At 39.1% G+C, this 25,038-nt stretch overlaps 2 protein-coding genes across 6 annotated transcripts in view; one reads left to right on the top strand and one right to left on the bottom strand.

The window, feature by feature from the left end:
• Nucleotides 1-12,036, top strand: part of DLGAP5 (DLG associated protein 5) — a 40,479-nt gene extending 28,443 nt beyond the window's left edge. Inside the window, exons 14-19 of one of the 3 annotated variants that reach the window (XM_040477213.1) lie at nucleotides 433-649; nucleotides 4,789-4,981; nucleotides 6,715-6,766; nucleotides 7,355-7,601; nucleotides 8,834-8,883; nucleotides 11,586-12,036. In XM_040477213.1, coding sequence (XP_040333147.1) covers nucleotides 433-649; nucleotides 4,789-4,981; nucleotides 6,715-6,766; nucleotides 7,355-7,601; nucleotides 8,834-8,883; nucleotides 11,586-11,693 — 867 coding nt within the window. In that variant the 3' untranslated portion in view covers nucleotides 11,694-12,036. Of the gene's footprint in view, nucleotides 1-432; nucleotides 650-4,788; nucleotides 4,982-6,714; nucleotides 6,767-7,354; nucleotides 7,602-8,833; nucleotides 8,884-11,552 lie in introns of all 3 variants that reach the window. The other 2 variants (XM_040477212.1, XM_040477214.1) reach the window with 2 other exon arrangements.
• A 3,703-nt stretch (nucleotides 12,037-15,739) lies between these two features.
• The window catches only part of LGALS3 (galectin 3), an 18,466-nt gene continuing 9,167 nt past the window's right edge, over nucleotides 15,740-25,038 (bottom strand). Inside the window, exons 3-6 of one of the 3 annotated variants that reach the window (XM_040477206.1) lie at nucleotides 24,814-25,038; nucleotides 22,692-22,780; nucleotides 19,522-19,687; nucleotides 15,740-16,039 (exon numbers count right to left, since the gene is read on the bottom strand). The exon at nucleotides 24,814-25,038 is cut by the window's right edge and continues 213 nt beyond it. In XM_040477206.1, the coding sequence (XP_040333140.1) occupies nucleotides 15,884-16,039; nucleotides 19,522-19,687; nucleotides 22,692-22,780; nucleotides 24,814-25,038 (636 nt within the window). In that variant the 3' untranslated portion in view covers nucleotides 15,740-15,883. The remainder of the gene's footprint in view (nucleotides 16,040-19,521; nucleotides 19,688-22,691; nucleotides 22,781-24,813) is intronic. The other 2 variants (XM_040477207.1, XM_040477208.1) reach the window with 2 other exon arrangements.

Genomic DNA, 25,038 nt, shown 5'->3' with positions numbered 1-25,038 from the left:
TGCTTTCTTTCACTTCTGGCTTTGCAAACATGCTATTTTTTGCATGTTCCAGCCCTTTCTTCGCCTGGTCTTGTAGCCTGGCTGTGATTCCAGCTCAGTGCTACTTCCTATAAGCCTTTCTGGATGACTCTTAGGATTGATTTAGGTGATAGCCTGGTATTCTCTTACAGTTGTCTGATTTTGTCTGTATCATGACATTTATTCTTTTTAATGTCCACATCGAGCCCTTCCCTTAAGCTGTGAACTCCTCGAGAGCAGGGACTTTGTCCTTTACCTTTTGACCCCTGGCACCAGAGCCGAAATCAAGAGTCCGACGCTCAACTGACTGAGCCACCCAGGCACCCCAAATGTGTTAAATAGCTATGCATGCTTTGTTTTTCTTGTAAGATGATAATGAGTAGCTTTAATAAATGTCATAATTTCTCTTTGCAGAAAAAAGTTGTCTCAGGTGTAGCAAGTAAATCCAAAGAGGATGATGGAAGAATTGCAGCTAGAAATCGCCTCGCTGCCATAAAAAATGCAATGAGAGAGAGAATGAAGAAGGAAGAACATGTGGAGGCAGCAGCCTCTGTAATGCCAAAGGAAGTTGATACAATAGTGTTTGATGCTGGATTTTTCAGAATTGAAAGTCCCGTTAAATCCTTCTCAGGTTAGATTTTTTGCTAAGACTCCTTGAGAGAAATATTTGGGTTAGATGGGAGCTTGTATAAGAGGTATAAAGTAGTTTTCACACGAAGGCCTATAAACTCTCTGTGGGTCTGGAAGATAGACTATGCTCTCACAAACCCATGCAAGGCACATTGTGATGTGTATGATTAGATTACTTTAAGTGTGACCAATCTTCTAAAATGGATTTTGTGTTTCCTAAGTGATTTCACATCAGTTATTACCACTTAACCCCACAATCCTGTGGAGTAGGTCACAGGATCCCAAGCCGTAAGGGACATGATAAAAACATGAGAAGTTAGGTAATTTTCTTCAGGTTAGTTGGATTAGAATTTAAGATGCAAAGCATCTTAGGCATTAAAATCATCATACTTCTTTAGTTGTGCTTTATTTTTTTTTTTTTAATTTTTTTTTTCAACGTTTTTTATTTATTTTTGGGACAGAGAGAGACAGAGCATGAACGGGGGAGGGGCAGAGAGAGAGGGAGACACAGAATCGGAAACAGGCTCCAGGCTCCGAGCCATCAGCCCAGAGCCTGACGCGGGGCTCGAACTCACGGAGCGCGAGATCGTGACCTGGCTGAAGTCGGACGCTTAACCGACTGCGCCACCCAGGCACCCCAGTCTTTAGTTGTGCTTTAAAATGAAGCACAACTGTGTGTGCTTCATTGGAAAATGGGTTTGGTTTAATTTTCATTTGTATTAAAACTTTTGCTCAGATTTTATGAAATACAATAAATGTACTAATTTCCTAATTTAAAAGCATTCCAGTGAAACCAGCTTTTAATACTTTAGGAAACCATTCTTATGATTTTCTAACTGATTTCTAACTCTGATCTTATGATTTTCTTTTACAATTTTTAATAGCTATTTTTTTTTAAGTTTTTATTTATTAGAGAGAGAAAGCATGCTCATGTGAGTGGGGGAGGGGCAGAAAGAGGGGGAGAGAGAGAGAATCCCAGGCAGGCCCCACACTGACAGTGTGGCTTGAACTCATGAACTGTGAGATCATGACCTGAGCCAAAGTCAGTCACTCGATGGACTAAACCACCCAGGCACCCCCAATAGCTATTTTTCATACGCTATCTTTAAACTTTTTTTTTTTTAATATGAAATTTATTGTCAAATTGGTTTCCATACAACACCCAGTGCTCATCCCAACAGGTGCCTTCCTCAGTGCCACCCACCCCTGCCTCCCACCCCCCATCAACCCTCAGTTTATTCTCCGTTTTTAAGAGTCTCTTATGGTTTGGCTCTCTCCCTCTCTAACTTTTTTTTTCCTTCCCCTCCGCCATGGTCTTCTGTAAGTTTCTTTATTTTGAGAGAGAGAGACAGAATGTGTGAGCACAGGAGGGAGAGAGAGAATGAGAGAGAATCCCAAGCAGGCTCTGCGCTGTTAGCACAGAGCCAGATGCAGGGCTCAAACTCACTAGCTGTGAGCTCATGACCTGAGCCTAAATCAAGAGTCGGTTGCTCAACCAGTTGAGCCACCCAATCGCCCCATAGGCTATCTTTATTAGACTGAATTTATGTATCTAGATTGGAATTATTTATATATACATCATGTAACGAGAGGTCATAGCTGAAGTAATCTGTAAATCTCAGTAGAAACTTGTATCAGTGCTTTAAGTGCTAGATGTTTGTTTTAATGTTTGTTTATTTTGAAAGAGAGAGAGAGAGCAGGGGAGGGGCAGAGAGAGAGAGAGAGAGAGAGAGAGAGAATCCCAAGCCAGCCCCTCACTGTCAGTGCAGAGCCCTACATGAGGCTCAGTTTCACAACCCTAAGATCATGACTTGAGCTGAAATCAAGAGTTGGATGCTTAACTGACTGAGCCACCCAGGTGCCCGTAGATGTTTGTTTTCAGGGAGAAAGGGTCCAAATCCTCTTCAAGTACTAATCAGCTGAAGGGATTTTTTTTTCCCTATTTAACTGTGTCTACTGGGAAGTTTTCTGAAAATAAGCTTGAGCTGTTATCTGATATTTACATTAAAATGTAACTTTATCACCTCAAGTATATTATAATCTTCCTGTCAATTTAGGTATCATACCTGGTGTGGTCTGGCTTGTTTGCTTTACTCTAAGCAGCTTCACTTCCACCCAGGAATTGCCTCCTGCTAGTAACGTGGCTCCTTGCCACTAACTTCCTGAGGATCCTACTAGTTTCCATTACTATGAACTCATCACTGTCTGTTCTTTCATGGACCCAGTGTGGCACTTCTGACTGGGGAGATTAAGGTTCATGGCCCAACACTATCTTGTTAAAATTGAGTTTTATTTACAGAGCACTTAGTTCATATGAGGCCTGTTACAGAAGTCCCCCCAAAAGCCCCTCTCATCCCATTTGTTTCTCCCTAGGGACAGCCACTTTTAGTTCTTACAGGAGTCTTGGAATCTTGAGTTGTTTGAAGCCCTCCCTCTGAACAAGATATAGATTTTTTTTTCTTGAATTGTTGCTATGATTTAGTCTCCTTGGTTATCTTGGATCTTTCTTTCAGAAATACCTATTTTATTTTTTTCCTGGAAAATAGGCTATTTTTATAATTTTTCCTGTACTTGCCATTTTCTACTTCCTGGATTTCCTCAACTTTCGTATTGGCTCTCATGGTGGTATGCTTTGTTTTGTCTTGTTTTCCTCTCATGGTTTAAATTCCCAAGAGCTCTTTCTCATTCTCGGAATGTTCCATTTTATAACATTCTGTACTGGTTTGGTAAGTGTATTGTCTTACCTTTCTGAGGATGTTAATGATAGCTTTTATGTTTTCATTCCCCTGTAGAGTCAGTATTTGTTCCAAGATACTTTTGTCTGTTTGGGGTGTTTTCTTTTGTTTTTGTTTTTGTTTTGGTTTTTTTTTTTTTTTATGATTTATTTTTTAGAGAGAAAGAGAGAAACAGTGTGAGCAGGGGAGGGGCAGAAGGAGAGGGAGACACAGAATCTGAAGCAGGCTCCAGACTCTGAGCTGTCAGCACAGAGCCCGATGTGGGGCTGGAACCTACCAGCTACAAGATCATGACCTGAACCAAAGTCGGGTGCTTAACCGACTGAGCCACCCAGGTGCCCATTGTCTGTTTGGTTTTGGTTTCCATCTCTCATATTAGAGGCTTTCCTTGGGTGTCTGGCGATCATTGACTGCCTGCTTGTGGTTAAGAGTGGGTCTCTGCACAGCAGCACTTGGGTGATGTGGTCTTTACTGTCATGTGACTTAGCTGTACCATAACACTGGGACCCTACACATCACTATATTGAAGTCTGTTCTCATGTGCTAGTCAGATTTCCCAGAGAAGACTCTTTCAGTCTGCTGCCTAGAAGATAGAATTCTGGCTACCAGCCTTTCAGGGGCCAGGTGGGAGGAAAAAACTGAATGTCTCAATAGTTTGTAAATACTCACCAGATCCCCTTTTTCCACCTAGTCCCCATCTCAACCTTACCTGGTATCCCCTAACTCAGAGACCTTCTGTTCCACCTTTTTCAGGAAATAACCCTCTCTTTTTCTGGTTTGGGTGGTGGCAAGGAGCATGTTGACTACCTGTGCAGAATAAGGAAAGGATTCCACTTGTTCTTTAAACTGACTTTGTTTTTCCTGTTTTTAGCTCCATTTTCATCTCTGCTTTCAGAGATACTTGAGGCCACCAGTTGTTTTGAGGGGTGTTATGGTATAAATTGGGTTGATTCTCCTCTTTCCTGACTGTGACTTAGGATTTATTTTCTTGGGTCTAGTAAGTAATATCCTACTCACTCATCTACATTACAGCTTCTGAATTTTTCTGACTATTGTTGTCTCTCTTTTAGTTCCCTTTGTCCTGGAAAATTGTATTTCAGGTTTAAAAAGCCACTGAGTTTAAAAAAAAAAAAAAAAGATTCTTTGTCCTTGTGACATTCTGCCTTTTAAGATGATCTCTGTTACTGCGTCAAGTAGTGGGATGTCAAGAAGAAACAGAATCTAATGTGTGTGTTCAGTACTATCTTTAACTGAAAGTCCCAGGCATTTGTCTTTAACAGACATTTTACTGGAGAAGGAGGCTAGTTGGTAGGGTAATAGGAAGAACTTGCACTGTCTTCCTTGTTGTAATGAAAAGTGAATGAAGGAACTTTTTGGTATTGAGATGATTTCTTTCATCTTCTAGGACTTTCTATCTCTTCTGAACGTCTTTCTCAAAGACTTAGGACACCTAAGTCTGTCAGCAAAGCTGTGTCTGAGAACAGGTCTAAGATGGGCGTTCTGAGACAAACTGTGTCACCACAGAATCCTGATCCTTCAAGTACCACATGTGGACATGTGGATAAGGAGACTTTGCTTTCAACTATTCCTAAAAACAGGTATTCCTTCATGTGTTATTATCTAGACTATAACAGATGCTGACATTAAATATCATTTCAGATTGTTAACCTGGTAAAATATGCAAGACCTGTATTTTTTATTAGATTTCACAATGACCCTGTGACATATAGAAAATACTTCTGTTTCCTAAATGAGGGAACTAAGGCTTACAATTTCTGATCGGTAATTGGTTATATTTAGATGGGCAGAATAAATTCTGCAGAACTAAGAAGAAAGGAAACAATACAGTGTCCTTTGGTGTTAAACACATTGTGGCTTTGGTGCTTGATAAATCTGAGCTCAAAACCAGCTCTATGGCATACATACTAGCTGTGAAACTTCGGGATAAGTTAACTCACTTAGCTTCATTTTCATCATTTACAAAACAGCAGTGTTTGATGCCTCCCTACAGGGTCCTTGAGAGGTAGGCACTTTTGTACTTTCTATAGAAAGTACCTTGAGATTGCTATCTTGACAGATAACAGAGCATAAATAAGGGAGAGCTAATGTGTACTGAAGAATTATGGGCTAGACATGGTTCTAGGTTATTAACATGTATTATCTCATTTAATTCTCAAAACAACCCTGTGAGGTATTAGATCTCCATTTTTCAAGTTAGTAACTTGAAAAGTTAGTAACTTACCCAAATTCAGCTTATAATTGGTAAAATTGGATGCTCCCTGTATTCTTTCTGCTACAAATGCATCAAAATTATCTATATAGTCCTTGTTGGTGGAACATAAAGATACCAGAAATCTGATAGGAAAAAAAGATACTTTAAGGTAAGTAGGAAATAAAATTATCATCTGGAGCCAAGAGAGGACTATTGGATTTATTATTAATCTGGAGACGGGATAGCATTGAATACTTAGCCATCACAGCAGAGAAGGCTGTCAAAAAAGTAAAATAAAGAACACCTACGAATTGAAGTAGAGGAAACAAATGAAAGTTTTTGCTCTTAAATATTTCATGGAACATATTTTAAGATTTCTAATTTTTAGTATAAACCAAGGTATATTTAACCTTTGTGGGAACTAAATATTCTAGAAATCTGGGTTATAAAATACCAATTTATTGTCATTTCTTAAATGCAAGTTACTTTGCTTTATATATCTCTAGTTTAATCTTGTGCTGAGAAGGTCCATAATTGTATTTAAGTGATAATACAAGTACTCTTTAAAAAATCTTTTACTTAATTCCCAAAAATAATCCTGAAAGAGCAACTTACACATAAACAACTTTGTGAGGTAAAGGCAACATGAAGTTGAAAACTGGAAAAATAGGATTTTTTTTTAAAAAATGACTTGCAAGAGGTTGAGACAGATATTTCTAATGAATACAAGTTATGAACTTTGAGATTGGAATATATTATGCTGTAGCGAACAAGTGAATGTAGCCAACTCCAGCTATAGGTAACTGAGTTGTTGCTTCCACACTCCCAGGAGTTGGCTTTATTCTAACCTTTCTCTAGTATGTGTGTAGCTCTCGATTTGACTGAGGTTCAAAAGATTGCTGGTGGACTGAACAGCATGGTAACCGGCTGTGAGCTTTCTGGTTTTTGTGGCCATCCTGCTTGTAGCTGTGGTCCACAACTAGCCTATTTGGACCAGGTCTGATCTTGGACCGGATCCATCTTTGACTCATGAGGGACAATATCAAAACACAAGTAAAAAGATAGCAGTGTGTTTAATTATCTGATCACAGTGCTGCTTTTTTCTTTTTTTTGGAACAGCATAGAAGATACTCCGTGTCCTGGATTACAAGATTTAATCGAAGTAAATTATGTAAGTTCGATTCCAGTGTAATAGATAGCAGTTTATGTCATTATGTATAGTAACTCCGTAAACCACTCCCAGAATTTCCATTCTGGAAATCTAAATCTAAATCAGTCATATAAAATGATACTTCTTGTTTTAAAGACCTTTGGCTTGTTTGAAACTATAGTGCCATTTTGTGTTCTTTAACTGCCATCAAAATTATTATTGTAAATAAAGTTTTATTATAACCCAACCACACTTACATATTATATCTGGCTACTTTCACAGTACAGCGGTAGAGTTGAGTAGTTGTGGCAGAGATTCTGTGGTTCACAAAGCCTAACATACTTATCATCTGGCCCTGCACAAAAAAATGTTTGCCAGTCACTAAATTGGAGTATCATAGACACTTGCTGAGAAAGTTTCCTTCAATCATACTGTTGCTATAATATTCTTTGAACTAATTGTTCAAGAAGCAACATAGTGGGATTTACAATGTTCTTTAGCCTATGTTCCAAATGTCATTCTTCTGTTTTTATTTTGAATAGCAACAAAACTTTTTCTATTTGTTCCAATTTTTGGTAATTAAATGTAAAAGTATTTTTTTACTTCCAGGGTACAAACAAGATAAGCTTTGAGATGGATCGTTTACCCAGTGAAAGAATGAGTTTGCCTCTACCTGCTGGTGAAGTGAGAGATGATATTAATGATAACAAAAAGGAAGAAATTTCAGATGATGTGGAAGGAATGGAACTAAATTCTTCGGTTACAGCACAGGATGTTTTAATGAGCAGCCCTGAAAAAAATACAGCATCACAAAATAATATCTTACAGGAAGAGGAAACTAAAATTTCTCAGTCAGGTGAGGTCTTTTAAATATATTTAGATGACACTTTGTTAAATAAATGAATTTGGACTAATACACAGATTATCGTAAATACTTCAGGGTACCAGTTTCTAAGAATAAGTGTTGAAAAACTGGACATTCATAGTAAATACCTTATGAGAATTAGTATGTGTTGTAGAATCCCACTCTACACCTCAAACCTTTTGAAGTAGACCTATTAAAAACTAATCCATGTTGGAACTAAGTAGCGTTTCGCATCAGACCTATTTGCAGTCTTCATTGTTTGTGCAGACTCAGAGAAATTCCCTGAAGTTTATTATTTTTTTACTTCACGTCCTTTTCAACGCACATCCTCAAACCTTTCTTCAGAATGCCCTATTTTTCTTCCATATTGCCTTTTTCCTATCTACTTTGTTATGACTGTTCTGCAATACGAAATGGCTCTTGTATTTTTGTTATAGTATAATGTGCGATAGTTTCACCTGCTGTTTTCATCTGCTCCTCAATGGTGTTTTTCTGGCTGGGGCCTAAAGCAAAATAAACATAACCTTGGCCAGACATTTAATGTACTCCAGCTAGCATCTTTCAGGTACCTTGTTTTTTTTAATCCCCTAAACTTTGGTTTATTACCTGTTTATTATAAAAGGATGTAACTCAGGAATAGCCATGTGAAAGAGATGCATAGGGCAAGGTATGGGGAAAGGGTACAAAGCTTCTATACCCTCCAAATGCACCACTCTCCCCGAATCTCCAGATATTCACCAACCTGGACGCCCAGTGGTACCTTTAATATCACAAACGTGAGATTTGTTTGTAGAAGACTCTTTATACTGAATTTAAGGGTAAGAATTTTACTAAAAAATTCAAGTACATTTTTAAAAATGCAATAGCACTGGGGCACCTGGGTGGCTCAGTCGGTTAAGCATCGGACTTCAGCTCAGGTCATGATCTCATGGTTCGTGGGTTCGAGCCTGCGTTGGTCTCTGTGCTGACAGCTTAGAGCCTGGAGCCTGCTTCAGATTCTGTGTCTCCCTTTCTCTCTGCCATTCCCCTGCTCAAGTTCTGTCTCTCTCTCTCAAAATTAAATAAACATTAAGGGAAAAAAAATGCCACAGCATAAGATGACCTATGTTTTTGTTATAGCATTTCATATATGGAACTTTTTGTCTTTTTCAGGTGTTGTCCATTTCTAACCCTTGACTGTGAGGATATTCTTTAAAAGTTAAAAATTATTTTTTGTTTTTCAGTACTGTTTGATACTAAAAGTCTCACTACTGAATGCCATCTTCTTGATTCGGTAAGTTTTCCAACTTAATTTGAAAAATTCCTTTATATTCTAGATTTGTTTTATAAAATGGTACTACTCACTTTTCAGTATATGTGCAAAGTTGGTTTAAAATTTCCATGTTTTTGTTGCATGTACTGTGAAATCCATTTGTTATCCATGTTTATATACTTTAAAATATAGCATATTCTAATACTAAATTCTGAAGATTTATTTCCCAAAACATTTATGTTTCAAATTTGTTATGACAAACTGGCTTAATACTTATATATCTAATATGTAGCTTGGCTTATGCTGGGTGTTTCTAAGTGATGCAAGAAAAAATAAGGCAAGGTTTCTGCCTTTAGAAATGTACAGTTAGGAAGATAATGTCTATCCTACCTTCAGTTATCATTGGTTATTTTCATTTTAATTCTTTTAGATTACTATATTTATGTTGTATTCTGTTTAGAGGCTCCCCAGCCTTTACTTTTGCTGACCTCTTGCCTCTGTATCTAGTTTAAACCTTGACCCTTCTGTGAAGCCTTCCTAGAAAAGCTCTCATCTCTCCCCTATTGATTTATATATAGAGATATAGGTGTACAATGCACACATTTAATCTCTTATTAATAGTGTAATATGAGTATATTATATTCCTGAAATGGATTATAATTTTGGGAATCTATTTCCCTTATGAACTGTAAATTCCTCTTTAGGCAGAGCTGTCTGATTCATGTTCATGATGCTGTCACTGGCATGAATGAAAGAGTGCTTTCTTGCTTACTAAGTGTTTACGGCACTGGTTTTCAGCCCTACCCCCAGATATTTTTATTCCAACAGTCTGGAGTAGGACCATTATCAGGTGATTCTAATGTGTAGCCAGGTTGACAACCCTGGTTTATAGCCTTACCTTGAAATTTTCCAGGGCCAGCTGCTAAAATAGGTCAGGAAATGGTCTTGGTTTGCTAATCTTTGATCTCAAAATATAAAAAATTCATTAAGGCAAATGTAGGATAAAAGAACAATAATTTTGTTAACCTCATGAAGCCTGGCAAATACTTGGCTTCCTTAAGCCCCTAATTCCTTAAGGACTTCTGTATATGTTGGCCTTCATTATTTTCAAAGATGCCCTCTTTATGTTCAGGCTTCTGTGCTGCCTTGCGTCTCAGCAGAATGAAGTGTATCATTATGGCCCATACTCGGTGCTTTCTTGATCTTAGAGTCAGGGATTTCAGCATAAGGCCAATTTATACAAATCTGATATAATCCTGTTCCCAGATATGAACTCCGAATGCTTGGTTCTGACATATATGATATTATAATTAAATCTGGAAATTAATGTATCATAATATTTCATTTTGTACTAATACTATGATTAAAAGTGCTTCACAGTTATCTATCTTCTATATTATCTTGTTGATAAATCTTAGTACTTTATTTATTTTTTATTTTTTTTTTAACGTTTGTTTATTTTTGAGAAGAGAGAGACAGAGCATGAGCGCGGGAGGAGAGAGAAAGAGGGAGACACAGAATCTGAAACAGGCTCCAGGCTCTGAGCTGTCAACACAGACCCCACACGGGGCTCGAACTCACAGACCGCGAGATCATGACCTGAGCCAAAGTCGGGTGCTTAACCGACTGAGCCACCCGGGCGCCCCAATTCTTAGTACTTTAGAATTTAGTCTCCCTGTGAATTCTTTTCCACTTTCATAAATATTAGAACTTAGACTTTTTTTATTTTATATTTTTATAGGTCCACCTATCTATTATAGACCCAGATTATTAGTCTGTAGCATCACTTGAACCTGAAATAGGGCTCAAGGGGGAACAAAAGAAACAGATTCTAGCAGGATCACATTAGTAAAAAGCCTATTAAGTATAGTTATATGGATTAGGACTTGTGGAATCTGTGTAAGTGGCTTAAGATATGGCCTTAATTTTATTCATCCTACATATACTGCTGAAGTACATTTACATATTACTAGTCACCTTTAAGGCATATATACCTGATATACCTTTTCAATTAAAAAAGTATATATTGAAATTAGATCTACTGCCGGGGCGCCTGGGTGGCTCAGTCAGTTAAGCGGCCGACTTCAGCTCAGGTCATGATCTCGCAGTCCATGAGTTCGAGCCCCACGTCAGGCTCTGTGCTGACAGCTCAGAGCCTGGAGCCGGTTTCAGATTCTGTGTCTCCCTCTCTCTGACCCTCCCCCGTTCATGCTCTGTCTCTCTCTGTCTCAAAAATAAATAAACGTTAAAAAAATAAAAAAAAAAAAAAAGAAATTAGATCTACTGGAAAGTAGCAAATTCATTGTGCTAGTAATAATTGTATTATTATATACAAAACGTGTTATTTTTGGGGCGCCTGGGTGGCGCAGTCGGTTAAGCATCCGACTTCAGCCAGGTCACGATTTCGCGGTCCGTGAGTTCCAGCCCCGCGTCAGGCTCTGGGCTGATGGCTCAGAGCCTGGAGCCTGTTTCCGATTCTGTGTCTCCCTCTCTCTGTGCCCCTCCCCCGTTCATGCTCTGCCTCTCTCTGTCCCAAAAATAAATAAACGTTGAAAAAAAAAAATTAAAAAAAAAAAAAACAAAAAAAAACCCGTGTTATTTATGTTATTAATTAACCTATTAAATTGCATTGTTGAAGACTTAATTGGTGAAAGACATGATGTAGTGACTTCTCTGAATTTATTCTCCAGCCAGGCCTAAACTGTGGTAATACATTCACTCAGGTGGAGAGGAGACATCCAGATCATGGCAGACACATTTCCTTTGGTGGTAACTTGATTACCTTTTCACCTCTAAGGCCCCTCAGTGAAGAACATCCAGAAGAATTTTGAATTTAAAAATGAATCCAAATTTTTTTTTTTTCATATTATCAGTGCTGTGATATATTCTTAGCATTTTGAAAAATTAAAGAGTATGTATTTGTGTTCACTTCTATTCAATTTATATAGTGTCATAAAATTTTTTAACATTCCGTGTTCATCAAAGTTTGTTTTAGATACTATAGTGTTTTTCAAGGGAAGTGGGAATATTTTGTACATTAACTATGCAGAATAAAAAATGTACATCACCTCGCCTCTCTTGTTTAAAATGTATAAGCTTAAAGCTAAGTGTACTAACATAGAGCTTATGAACATTCTTCAGTTTAATCAAAATATAATATTACTTTGACAGAAATATTTGCATCTTTTTATACTTTATTTTTAGTTTGGACTCTTAAATTTGTTGATGTCAGGGGCGCCTGGGTGGCTCAGTTGGTTAAGCATCCGACTTTGACTCAGGTCATGATCTCGCGGTCTGTGAGTTCGAGCCCTGCGTCAGGCTCTGTGCTGACAGCTCAGAGCCAGGAGCCTGTTTCAGATTCTGTGTCTCCCTCTCTCTGACCCTCCCCCATTCATGCTCTGTCTCTCTCTGTCTCAAAAATAAATAAACGTTAAAAAAAAAAAATTTGATGTTAAACAGCTTTGCATATTGCATTTTCCAGGGTGTACTGTGTTTCTTTTCTTTTTTTTTTTTTTTTAATTTTTTTTCAACATTTATTTATTTTTGGGACAGAGAGAGACAGAGCATGAACGGGGGAGGGGCAGAGAGAGAGGGAGACACAGAATCGGAAACAGGCTCCAGGCTCTGAGCCATCAGCCCAGAGCCCGACGCGGGGCTCGAACTCACGGACCGCGAGATTGTGACCTGGCTGAAGTCGGACGCCCAACCGACTGCATCACCCAGGCGCCCCGTTTACTGTGTTTCTTTAAATGAGATTTCTGCAATCTAAAGTCAGTTTACATGCTGAAGTTTCAAATGCTTAAACTATTAGAGGGGCTCATTAAATCTTTCCCTTTTTGTTTTCATTTTCCCCTTGATGTGACTGACAACCTAAGGAGATGCCTTTTTCCCTTGAAGAAAATTATATCAATCAATCACTTAATGTGTTTGAAATATTTTCTCTTTTATAAAACTCTTTATTATAAGATTGTAGACAACAGGGCCATGAGAATAACAGAGTACCAAGAAGAGTCATAGTAGCTAAAGCTTGTAATCAGACCTGGTTCCAGTTATTTCTGCCTCTCAATAAGTTAGGATTGGAGGCATTAGCCAAACAAGCAGCAACTTTATAGATAAACTTGTAATATTAGGGGTTTTCAAAAAGAAAAGAAACACATCCACTTCTGTTATCAGAGAAAGGTATGTTAGGCTTGTGGGAAAGATAGTATTTATTATCAAGTTCATATGAGCAGTTAGGCTATGTGAGGTGTCGGCTTAGAAAAATGTCCTTAGAATGCCTAGTCTTACCAAAGAGAAAAGCAGCTCCAATAGCCAGTTAATGAATAATTCAAGCAAGACATGCAGAACAAAGAAGCATATGTTTTAAGGGCCCAGGCATATAAGCATGCAAAAGAGGTTGGTGCAAGGTAACCCAAAGACTTAGAATCTATATAAAGCAATATGCAACATAACAATAAAATAATTTGCCCTCAAGGATGAAGCAGATGAGAATAAAAACAATGGCAGTAAACATGATTTTTTTTTTTTTTTGTAGATTTAGTAAGATGTACTATTCAGAGAACTTTTGGCTGTTTAGTAATAGTAAAATGAACTCAAACTAATTTAATAACAAGGTTTACTTATTTTTAAATGTTTATTTCAGAGAGAGAGAGAGAGAGAGAGAGAGAGAGAGAGAGAATCTTAAGCAGGCTCCACGCCCAGTGTGGAGCCCAATGCAGGGCTTGATCTCATAGCTGTGAGATCATGACCTGAGCCGAAATCAAGAGTCAGATGCTTAATAAACTGAGCCACCCAGGAGCCCCAACAAGCAAGTTTATTATTTTCATGAGTTGTCAGGGTGATTCCAGACACTTTGCAATCAACAACTCAATGATAGTCAAACATTCTATTCATAGTTCATTCTGTTATCCTTGGTGTCAGCTTATCTTTGGCTGAGTCCTTTTGGGGTCACAAAATGGCTGCCAGTTGTAATCAGAGTATGTATATTCTTTCCTTTAGTCTGGTTAGGCCATCTAATGCCACATCTCCGTTTGCAATTTAGCCAGGGATTGTCTTTACCTAGTCAGGATTCCCTATTTTATCTAGGATTATACCTGAATAAAACTGTGACTATTAGGAAGCAGGGAATGGATGGGTAGCAGCCATCAATTTGCCCTACAACTAGACAGTGTTCTTGGGCTATTGGACTCTAGAATTATGAGGTATTAGGCAAATCCTTAAAGTTATAATGAAGGAATATAGCTGGTTAGAACAAACATCTTTCCAAAAATGAAAAAAAAAAAAAAAAGGAATTTCCATTTATTGAGAACCTACCACTATATAACAACCCCTTTGCAAACAATATTTATTCAACAATCACAGTAACCCTACAAAAGACGTATTACCATTTTATAGACAAAGGAACCAAGGCTCAGGACTTCAGTAATTTTGTGTAAACCAAGTCCCTTCTTTTTTCCATAGCTTTTCCACTTAGCAAGTTTTTCCACTTAATCATAGCTGTGGAATAGTCAAGATCAGAATGTTAGAGTAAGGAATTAACATAGTTTTCTTTTTTTTTGAGAGAGAACACACGGGAGGGAGGGGCAGAGAGAGGGAGAGAGAATTCCAAGCAGGCTCCATGCTATCAGTGTAGAGCCCGATGTAGGGGCTCGAACTCATGAACTGTGAGATCATGACCTGAGCCAAAATCGAGTTGGATGCTTAACTGACTGAGCCACCCAGGTGCCCCAACATAGTTTTCCAAATAAGATGTGATGTACTGCTCACATCCCTCTTTAGGACGGAAAGATTTTTTTCCTTTAATTGCTAGAAGTGTTTCTAAACAGGCTTCAGGTACCATCCCTGTGTGAAAACTACCTCAGGTGAAGACAGCCACTTCACCCAAGATCATACTGTTTCTCAGATGGCTTGTATTTACTCACTGATCAAAGTGTCCTCTTGACAGCTCCAAAGGATCATCCCAGCTTCAGAACCCCTGCAGGGTGGGCTGAGGCATTGATGCCCAACTTCTTCCTCTGCCCAGTTGTGTGCTTTCTCATCCCGAGTTGTTAATTGTGAGATTCTCCGCCATAAACCTATTGTGTTCTAATCTCTGCTTCCTGAGGAACCCACCTTGTAATAATAAAATATCTAGGAGGTGGTAGTATAGAAACAATAGACCAAACAATATTTTGATCTTTTGAAGTGCTATGACTACATCCTAGTTTTGAAATTGTGTTAATCTTTGGGCTTGCTGATAATGAGGAAGGGCAGAAAGGCATGGTTGAGAATGTTGGCAATGGGAACTATTAATTCTCAAGCTTATTATAGATCAATTAAGAGCTTTTTTCCTTTATAAATATAATATTTCCTAAAAACCAAGAGAACTTACAGCAAGGTTTCAAAACATCTATATTTGAAAACAGCTAAGTATAGTTTAGAAAGAGAAAATAGGAATGAAAAGAAACACACCAGAACGCTAACAGTAAAAAAACAAAACAAAAAAAACCTAAACTTTTTCTTTTTTTCTTATTTTCTGAATATATATTTCCTTAAGTAAGAGAATGGGAGAATGATTTCCTTGCAGTATCTTCTGGTTTTTATGGAAACGCACAGAGGTTAAAATACTATTTTCTTATTTTAGCAAGCATAGGAAGCTTTGGGAGACTCTAATGCAGTATTAATATTGCTACATATTCCTTTTCCACTGAGTCCATTATGCATTATCAAGAATAAATTGGCCCATGCCTAGCTGGCTCAGCCAGTGGAGTGTGCGACTCTTGATCTCAGGGTTGTGAGTTTGAGCCCCATGTTGCGTGCAGAGGTCACTTAAAAAAAAAAAATCTTTAAAAAAAAAAAAAGAATAAATTGCCCCAATTAAATGACATATGAAGACAGGTAACTCTTAGAATGTTTATTAAATGAGTGATTCACAAGAAGGACATTGATGAATAAAGGTAAAATTTTTCAGTCAGTAAACATGAGATTTAAATGTCTAAGGGTTCATATTCAATTTCATTTTTTTAAATCTTCCCCTGTAAGATTATATCATTGTGTGTGAAGCACTGGTGAGATCTATGTCACCAGAAATTCCCAGTTTGCTGATTTCGTGGAGATTTTTCATCCGATGATTGTACTGCAACAAGTGAGCATCATTGACCGCAACCTTGAAGTGGTCAGATTCAACCAGCACTTGTATCTGAAATGGCACATACACAAAACTGTTAGGAATGCTCATTTATGTCAAAACCAGTCTGGCTTGAGCTCAGAATGTCCCATAGCTCATCTGTATGATCATCTGTGGAACTGACTGAAGTCCAAAGAAGTGACTTTGCAGTCAAAATAGACTCCAGATATTTAAAGATTTAAGCAAAAGAAAATGAAAAAAATGATAAAGGTGAAGCTATAAAGGAAAAGTTTAATAATGTGTCTACAGGGGCGCCTGGGTGGCGCAGTCGGTTAAGCGTCCGACTTCAGCCAGGTCACGATCTCGCGGTCCGTGGGTTCGAGCCCCGCATCGGGCTCTGGACTAATGGCTCAGAGCCTGGAGCCTGTTTCCGATTCTGTGTCTCCCTCTCTCTCTGCCCCTCCCCCGTTCATGCTCTGTCTCTCTCTGTCCCAAAAATAAAATAAACGTTGAAAAAAAAAATTTTTTTTTAAATAATGTGTCTACATAAAAACAAAGTCTTTGTATGCCCAACACCTAAAAGTAAAAATACAAACACACCAAGTGTTGGTGAGGATGTGTAGAAAAAGGAACCCTTGTGCATGGGAATGTAAATTGGTACAGCCACTGTGGAAAACACTATGGAGGTTCCTCAAAACATTAAAGACAGAAATACTATATGATCCAGTAATTTCACTACTGGGTATTCACCCAAAGAAAATGAAAAACACTAGTTCAAGAAGATATATGCACCCCTATGTTTACTGCAGCATTATTTATAATAGCCAAGATATGGAAGCAACACAAGTGTGTATCCGTAGATGAACAGATAAAGATGTGGTATATATATACAATAGAATATTACTCAGCTATTAAAAAGAATGAAATTTTGCTGTTTGCAGCAATGCAGACAGACCTAGAGTGTATTATGCTAAATGCAATAAGTCAGAGAGGGGCGCCTGGGTGGCTCAGGCGGTTAAGTGTCCGACTTCAGCTCAGGTCATGACCTCACGGTTCGTGAGTTCAAGCCCCGTGTCGGGCCCTATGCTGGCAGCTTGGAGCCTGGAGACTGCTTTGGTTTCTGTCTCTGTCTCTCTCTGCCCCTCCCCTGCTCGTGCTGCCTCTCTCTCTCTCAAAAATAAATAAACGTTGAAAATTAAAAAAAAAAAGAAAGACAAATACCATGATTTCATTTATTGCAATCTAAAAAACAATTCAAAGAAAGAAACAAATGAACAAAAAGCAGAAACAGACCCATAAATACAGAAAACAAACTGGTGGTTGCCAGAGGGGAGAGGGATACAGGGATGGACAACATGGGTGAAGGGGAGTGGGAGGTACAGGCTTCCAGTTATGGGATGAATAAGTCACTGGGATAAAAAGTGCAACATAGGGAACACAGTCAATGGTACTGTAATAGTGTTGTATGGTGACACACGGTAGCTGCATTTGTGAGCACAGCATGACACATAGAGATGTTGATCACTATGTTGTATACCTGAAACTAACGTAACACTGTATGTCAACTGTACTTCAATAAATAAATAAACATACTAAAGTAGAACTCCTCTAGTAAAGTGGCAAATGCCGTGAAGATCAATAACAACCAGTTCTGGCAAGAGCAATGGGAACACTTCCCAATAATTAGTAGCGAGCACATTTATCCTTACATCCTTTTGGAAGCGGCACTTTGGCAATATCTTACCTAAATTTTAAATATGTACACTTGTGGAATAAAATTATTCTTCTAGGAAGCAAAGATATGGACAGTTTTTACAGTATTTTAGTAAAACAAGCCTTCCAGGTTTTATTCATTTAGAATATTTACATACTCCAAATTATCAATAGGGTACTTGTTGAATTATCACATATCTCAATAGTTGAAATACTATTAAGTAACCATGTTTTATTTGCTTGTTTTTGAAAGAAAGCGTGTGAGAGAGCACGAGCAGGGGAGGGGCAGAGGGAGAAGAAGAGAGAGAATCTTAAGCAGGCTCCACGCCCAGTGTGAGGTCATAACCTGAGCCAAAATCAAGAGGCAGACACTTAACCGACTGAGCCACCCAGGAGCCTCTGTTTTGTTTTTTATTTTTTTATTTTTATTTATTTATTTTTTAACATTTATTTTTGAGACAGAGAGAGACAGAGCATGAACGGGGGAGGGTCAGAGAGAGGGAGACACAGAATCCGAAACAGGCTCCAGGCTCCGAACTGTCAGCACAGAGCCCGACATGGGGCTCGAACTCACAGACCGCGAGATCATGACCTGAGCTGAAGTCAGCCGCTTAACTGACTGAGCCACCCAGGCGCCCCTTGTTTTGTTTTTTAAAGAAGGCTTCACATCCACAGCACAGAGCCCAACATAGGGCTTGAACTCACAACCCTGAGATTAAGACCTGAGCTGAGATTAAGAGTCAGACACTTAACTGACTGAGCCATCTAAGTGCCCCAAAGTAAAAATGTTCTACTATGAAAAGATGTCCACGGAATGTAGAATATGGTCCTTATAAGTCCCTGCCCTTGAGGAGTTTACAGTCTAGCTATTAGTAGACTCTCTACTCTACAAACCACTCTACTCTCAACGCAACACTGTGGGCCTAATATTTGTTGCAGCAGTGCTTAAAAATGAAAAGTATGTTGGGATGCCTGGTTGGCTTAGGCAGTAGAGCATGTAACTTTTGATCTCAGGGTCATGAGTTCAGGGGTAGAGATTACTTAATAAATAAAAGTTTTTTTAAATAAAGTAGATAGGGGCGCCTGGGTGGCGCAGTCGGTTAAGCGTCCGACTTCAGCCAGGTCACGATCTCGCGGTCCGTGAGTTCGAGTCCCGCGTCAGGCTCTGGGCTGATGGCTCGGAGCCTGGAGCCTGTTTCCGATTCTGTGTCTCCCTCTCTCTCTGCCCCTCCCCTGTTCATGCTCTGTCTCTCTCTTTCCCAAAAATAAATAAACGTTGAAAAAAAAAAAATTAAAAAAAATAAATAAATAAAGTAGATAAATAGTGTGTTGTATGTCATAGAAAATACTAGAAAGATACTGACCAAGGTGCAACCTTTGTGAGGTTGGGGGAAAGGAGAAACGATGGAGAACTTTTTAATTTGAAAACCTATACATTTTTTCATAAAGCAAACATGCATTAATTTTAGAAGTTAACAAAATTAGTTTTGATTGCTATGCCAACTACGCTGTATTAAAGAACTAATAACTTTAATAACTAATAACTTCTCAGCCCAACTGTACCATCAAGACTTTCTGCCTTTTTTATTAAAGACGCTATTTTTCTCATTTCCAGAAAAGCTTAAACTCAAAGGTGTAGCAACAGGGACAATGGTGAAATGCGTGAATGGAGTTGGGGAGTGTGGAGTCCTGCTGAGCCTGGTCCTAAGATGAGGAGCAGATGTTCTAGTTAGGTCTCCCGGGACAGTTGATAAAAAATTCAGTTCAAATGCATTGTGGTTTTAGAGTGATTCCCCATGAAAAATATACATTATCAATATATAATAGTAGCAATAACTTACTTTGAATGGTTTACCACTTTCAAATGGGAAAGTTGATTGTCTTTCTTCCTTTCCCCATAAATTCTCCAGCTTTGTGTTGCAAACAATGACTCTCTTGTTGTCCTCATTGAAGCGTGGGTTAAAGTGGAAAGCAACATCATTCCCTCTCTTGAAATCTAAAGCAAGTCTGTTTAAACCAAAGACCAGAATTAGTAAAATGATTCAAGTTGTACATATGTATCAAGTGAAGAACATAGGGTTTTTTTAATGTTTGTTTATTTTTGAGACACACACAGAGAGAGAGAGGGGGCATGAGAAGGGGAGAGGACAATGAGAATTCCAGGCTCCGTGCCGTCAACACAGAGCCTCACATAGGGCTCAAACCTATGAACCTTGAGATCATGACCTGAGCAGAAACCAAGAGTCAGACACTCAACCAACTGAGCCACCTAGGCGCCCCAAAGAACATATAATTTTCTAAAGAGCAAATCAGTTTATAAATTCAGGGACATTTTCTAAACAGGAAGTAAATAAACCAGAGTATGGCTTCAAATTGGAACGTATACTAGGCCAAGTATTTGATGTACTCTTGTAGTATCTGAAAGTAAGTAAGGCAGTATGTGTTCCATTGTTTTACCTCATTGTCTTTGGTCACATCATTGTATTCAGCTATCATTCCCTCTTTACTGCCTCTACTATGAAAATTCTTCAAGGTTTCCTTATGTAAGTTTAGGGCCACTTTATGCTTTACATGGCAAATAATAATGCTTACCTCTTCCCTGCCCTCCCAAGCTGCTTTTAATACCTATGAAAGGCAGGCCAGTCAAATAAATAAAAGCTATCGAATACCTGCCTTCCTTATAGTTAACCAAAAACCTAAGTCCTAAAATAACAAGAATGAGACAACATAATGTTCGGTATCCTGTTGCTAAGTTGTGAGGTCATGGCGATAAATGTGTTAAACATTCCATGATGTGAAGTGGAATTAATGGAAGTCCTGGCTTAACTTTTTGACCTTATTCCTTCTCCTTGGCTGTTAATGCAAACATAAGTCCTCGGACTGTTAGAGTATTAACTCTATCCCTCAGCTTCTCAAAATGTGCTCCCTAGAGTACTAACATCAGAATCAGCTGGTGTTGTTGTTTTAAAGCAAGGTCTACACTCTAGACCTATTAACAATGATTCCTTGGGTTGTTTCATTTACCCAGTAACAGACATATACAGCCACAAATGTATCTTCCAATATTAAATTCACAGGGAGAGGGTCAAAATAGACGACAACAGAATTAGTATTTGACTAAAAATTCCAATGGCTGTATTTTCTCTACAGTGAAAAGGAAGATCTTGCCATCTCTGCCACCTTAAGCATTCTTTTTTTCATGTAATTCCTCACACAGATTTTGCAGAAGCAAGCAACCATTTTTTTTTCTGTTTACTATCCTCTTAATCATTTCAACCAAAATTAGTTTTAATCTGCCACAGGCTCTGTCTACATCTCTAGTGTTATTGGAGCGAAAGTTTCTAATGCAATAACCCTAAATAAGGCAAACATACCAGTGTGGTTCTGTGTGATAGCGGCTGAGGAAGGAGGGCAGATATTCACAAATCGTGAGTGCCATACACACAGGATCACGTGTGCTGGGTTCTGTGTGGTATTTGGGGAAGAAAGATGGATAAGGACGTAGGCAGAGGATATATACGTTTTATAACTGGCTGTGAGACAAGCTTTATTGTTCAGGTAAGCACTGTGTTTAGAGAAGCTGTATAGGCTGGGTGGAAAGGGTAGTGGCTACCACACAAAACCAGGGAAAACTGGCTGGAGGTAGAGTAAATGAGCTATCTGAATGTAAATGATTAAGCTGGAGGCGGAGTCCAATTCCTGGTAACAGACAAGGTGGTTCCCATTAATCCATGAGGAGCAAGGTGACAAGAGGCTGCTTATGGATTCTTGTATACCTGTATACATAGCTTGAATTTGTACCTTTTGTGCACTGTTTACAAAACCCAGAAACACAGATTAATTTATGGCTGCAGGAGCTTTAATGGTACCACTAACCTCAGGGACAGGTATACTGGATGTCTTCAGGATATCCTTAACCTGCTCATGTTACATGCAAATAACTAGTGGTAATAACCAGAGCCAGGCATTCCAGGGCAGCCATAAATCAGCATGGATTTTCCTAAATTAGCTCAGTCTTACTCCATCCTAGCTCACCTCCATCAAACCAGTTCCAATGGCAAAGGCTGACTTATTTTGATGAAGTCTTTAACTTCTTTCCAAATCTTTAATAGTGTCTACACAGAAGACTAGGCTTCCCCCATCCAGCCACTTAACATCTGTAGACTAGGCTGACACCATGGGAATCTGGCACTCTCCTGATGTGCCCAGTAGGAAGGCGGAAATGGCAGTGAAGCTCACCAGATCTTAGACTGCACCATGCCATGCATGACTGCAGGGTGATCTGAACAAGTATGAGGAGAGAGTGGTATGATACACAAGCTCTCACTAACTCAAAATCACATCCAGTGTGATCTTTGTGGTTTTGACCCTAATTTTCCATTTTTATTTATTTATTTATTGTTTTAATGTTTATTTTTGAGAGAGAGACAGAGAAAGCGTGAGCAGGGGAGAGGCAGAGGGAGACAGAATCTGAAGCAGACTCCAGGTTCTGAGCTGTCAGCACACAGCCCAACGCGGAGCTCAAATTCAAACTGCGAGATCATGACCTGAGCCAAAGTTGGATACCCAACTGACCGAACCACCCAGGTGCTCCTCACCCCAATTTTTGATGGGCATCTAGACATGAAATGCATGCTTGGTTTTTTAGACAATATATGGCTCAGAGTGGAGGGATGGCCAAGTATTACATTACTGAGGCTCTACTTCCCTTAAATTCTAAGGCTCTCGTTGTGAGGGAAAAGCTAGTTTTTTCTGAATGGGTTTTCTGCTCTTTCTCTTTGTGCTCACAAAGGAGAACTGTTTCCTTGTGGTTCTGGGAGAAAAACAAGATTGAGCGAGGGACACTTTGTCCCTTGGTGGGAACATACACTGACTTATGGGATAATCCCAATTCTACGGGATAGAATTCTAAATGTGTAGCTTTAGAATTTTCATTAAAATCCAAAATAGATCATTCTTTATTCAAGAGGCAATTGACAAATATGTTTGAGTTGCTAATTTTGCTCTTTACCTGTTTGCATTGGGCTTTACGGTGCCCAGAATTGTTATCAGCATGCGAGGCATGACTCCTCCAGGCAAAGGCAGGTCATAAGGCACAGTCTGGGGATAAAAAAACATGTATGTGTTAATAAAGACTCATATTTTCTTGGGGAAAGAAAGAAAAGTATGTTGCTGAATGTGAATAACATATAATCCTAATTTAAGCCATTTTTCCAGACTCTCAGGCCACCCTGCACAGGGCCTGAAGAGATAAGGCTTCCTCCATGCACAAGCAATAATCAAGAATAAAACCATCAGTTAATTGGTACCAAAGACAGAACATATTCCCTTTTGGAGCACTGTATTTCTCAGTAATTACTAAGACATCCCAATCTATAATTCATTCACTTGGACTATTTTTTGGAAAGGCTTAACCTAGACCTTGCAATCAACACTAACATTTTTTGCTAGCTACTCTTCTTTATTATTTTTATTGAGATATAATTGTATCAATTTTAGATACACAACTTTGTGCCACTCTTAAGACCTCTGTCACATAATGTACTTCACCATGGTTATTTTGCTCCCTGAGGGCAGACATTGTGTCACATTTGGGGACTTGTGAGTTCTCCTAAATTCTACTTACATGACATCAACAGGGTGCTTTGAATGTGGCAGATACTTACTGATTTAAGACGTTAACAACAGAGGAAAGTGGGTGTCGGGTATACAGGAACTCTTTGTACTACCTTTGCAATTTTGTAAATCTAGAACTTTAAAATTTTAAAGTTTAGTTTTTTTAAAGGCAGATAATTTATGTATTAAATGAACACTTTTTTATTTAATACATTCCCTAGTTCTTCCACAAAAATTTATTGACCATCTATGTTTAAGGTGCTGTAAATATTCCCCAAACTCTCTTGGTTCTTCTCTTTTTCCTTCATAATTTCTTCCTCCTGGGTTCAACCACCACCCAAGTCTTTTCTCTCCAGGCCTTATACTTCCTCCTGAATTTGCTACAATGCCTCATATCCAACAGGTGTGAGCTGGAATTGTCTCTTCTTCCCCATCCCCCATCAGGTCTCATTCCCGACTTCCTGTTTGGGGTTGTCCCTTGGCCGGTGCTGTAGTTGTCCATTATCAAAAACCCAGTCATCTCTGACTCCTAAGACCTAACCACTAGCTCCTGGGCTTCTTTTGTAACCTCTCTCACATCTGCCTCTTCCTTTCCACAGCCTCCATGTCCCCATCTGTCTACAAATGACTAACTGTGGTCAAGGCTCTGCTCAATGCCTCCCACACTCCCAACACCTTCTCTGCACTCTCCTCTAAGCTGACCTAAAAGCAGGTCAGACACTACCTGTGCCAGCAACCACATAGTCCTGGAAGGGTCTGATCCTATGCTACTACTAAACACTTTCCTCACATCTGTATGTTATCCCCCAACTAGTCTATACATCTAGATGTGTCTGAGATGTGTCTGGAGCCCCACAGTTAGATTTTACATTTAGAATTCATTTACTAAAGTGGGTTTTAACATAAAGGGAAATTCAATCCTTAGATCACAAAATTACCTTTAGAAGGTTTTTCAAAACCACATTACCTTGGTTTCCCTACACATTCCCTCTATGACCCTGGGCAAGTTGTATGACTCTCTATTGTCCCATTTCCTCGAGTGTAAAGTAGGGATAATAACGTATCTTCTAGGGTGGTTTTGGGGCTAAATGAAATCATTCACATAGAAGCACACTGCTGGTGCATGTTATGTACTCAGTGTATATTAATAATAGTAACCAAAATGTTCCCCCATTACTATGATCTTGACTTCATTTATATTAAAGCTGCTTTACAAAGGTCTTCAAAAGATACACTGACTTCTCTTTATACTAACAGTATGCATACTAAACGCAATACAAATAACTATTTTTTTCTATTGGACTGATCCATGGCTGGTCCTCAAAAAGTGGCTCTAACCAGTGAATTTAAAGCTTCAGGTCTCTCTGAAGCCCTTTGCATGTCAGTGTGCAGAGCTAGCTCCCAGCCACAGCACAGCAAAGTAATGGCACCAACGCTCCAGACAATTGCTGTGTTCTTTCTTCATTAGCTTTGTCCTGATCACAATCAAGTATATGAAACAACTAACTCCATCTTACCAGTGGTCCAGCAGGGACGCCAAAGGGGCCAGCAGCAGGGTAGGCTCCAGGAGCACTTGGCTGTCCAGGAGGAGGGTAGACCCCAGGCCCACTCGGTTGCCCAGGGTGGGCTCCTGGTGCAGTTGGTGCAGGATAAGCAGGTGCTGTGGGGCCAGGGTAGGCTCCTGGAGGCACCTGTCCAGGGTAGGCTCCTGGAGGCGCCTGTCCAGGGTAGGCTCCTGGAGG

The sequence above is a fragment of the Herpailurus yagouaroundi genome, unplaced genomic scaffold (genome assembly GCF_014898765.1).
Source record: "Herpailurus yagouaroundi ecotype Mexico unplaced genomic scaffold, PumYag 141, whole genome shotgun sequence".
Taxonomy (NCBI): Eukaryota; Metazoa; Chordata; class Mammalia; order Carnivora; family Felidae; genus Herpailurus; species Herpailurus yagouaroundi.
This window is presented reverse-complemented; position numbering and strand designations above follow the sequence as displayed.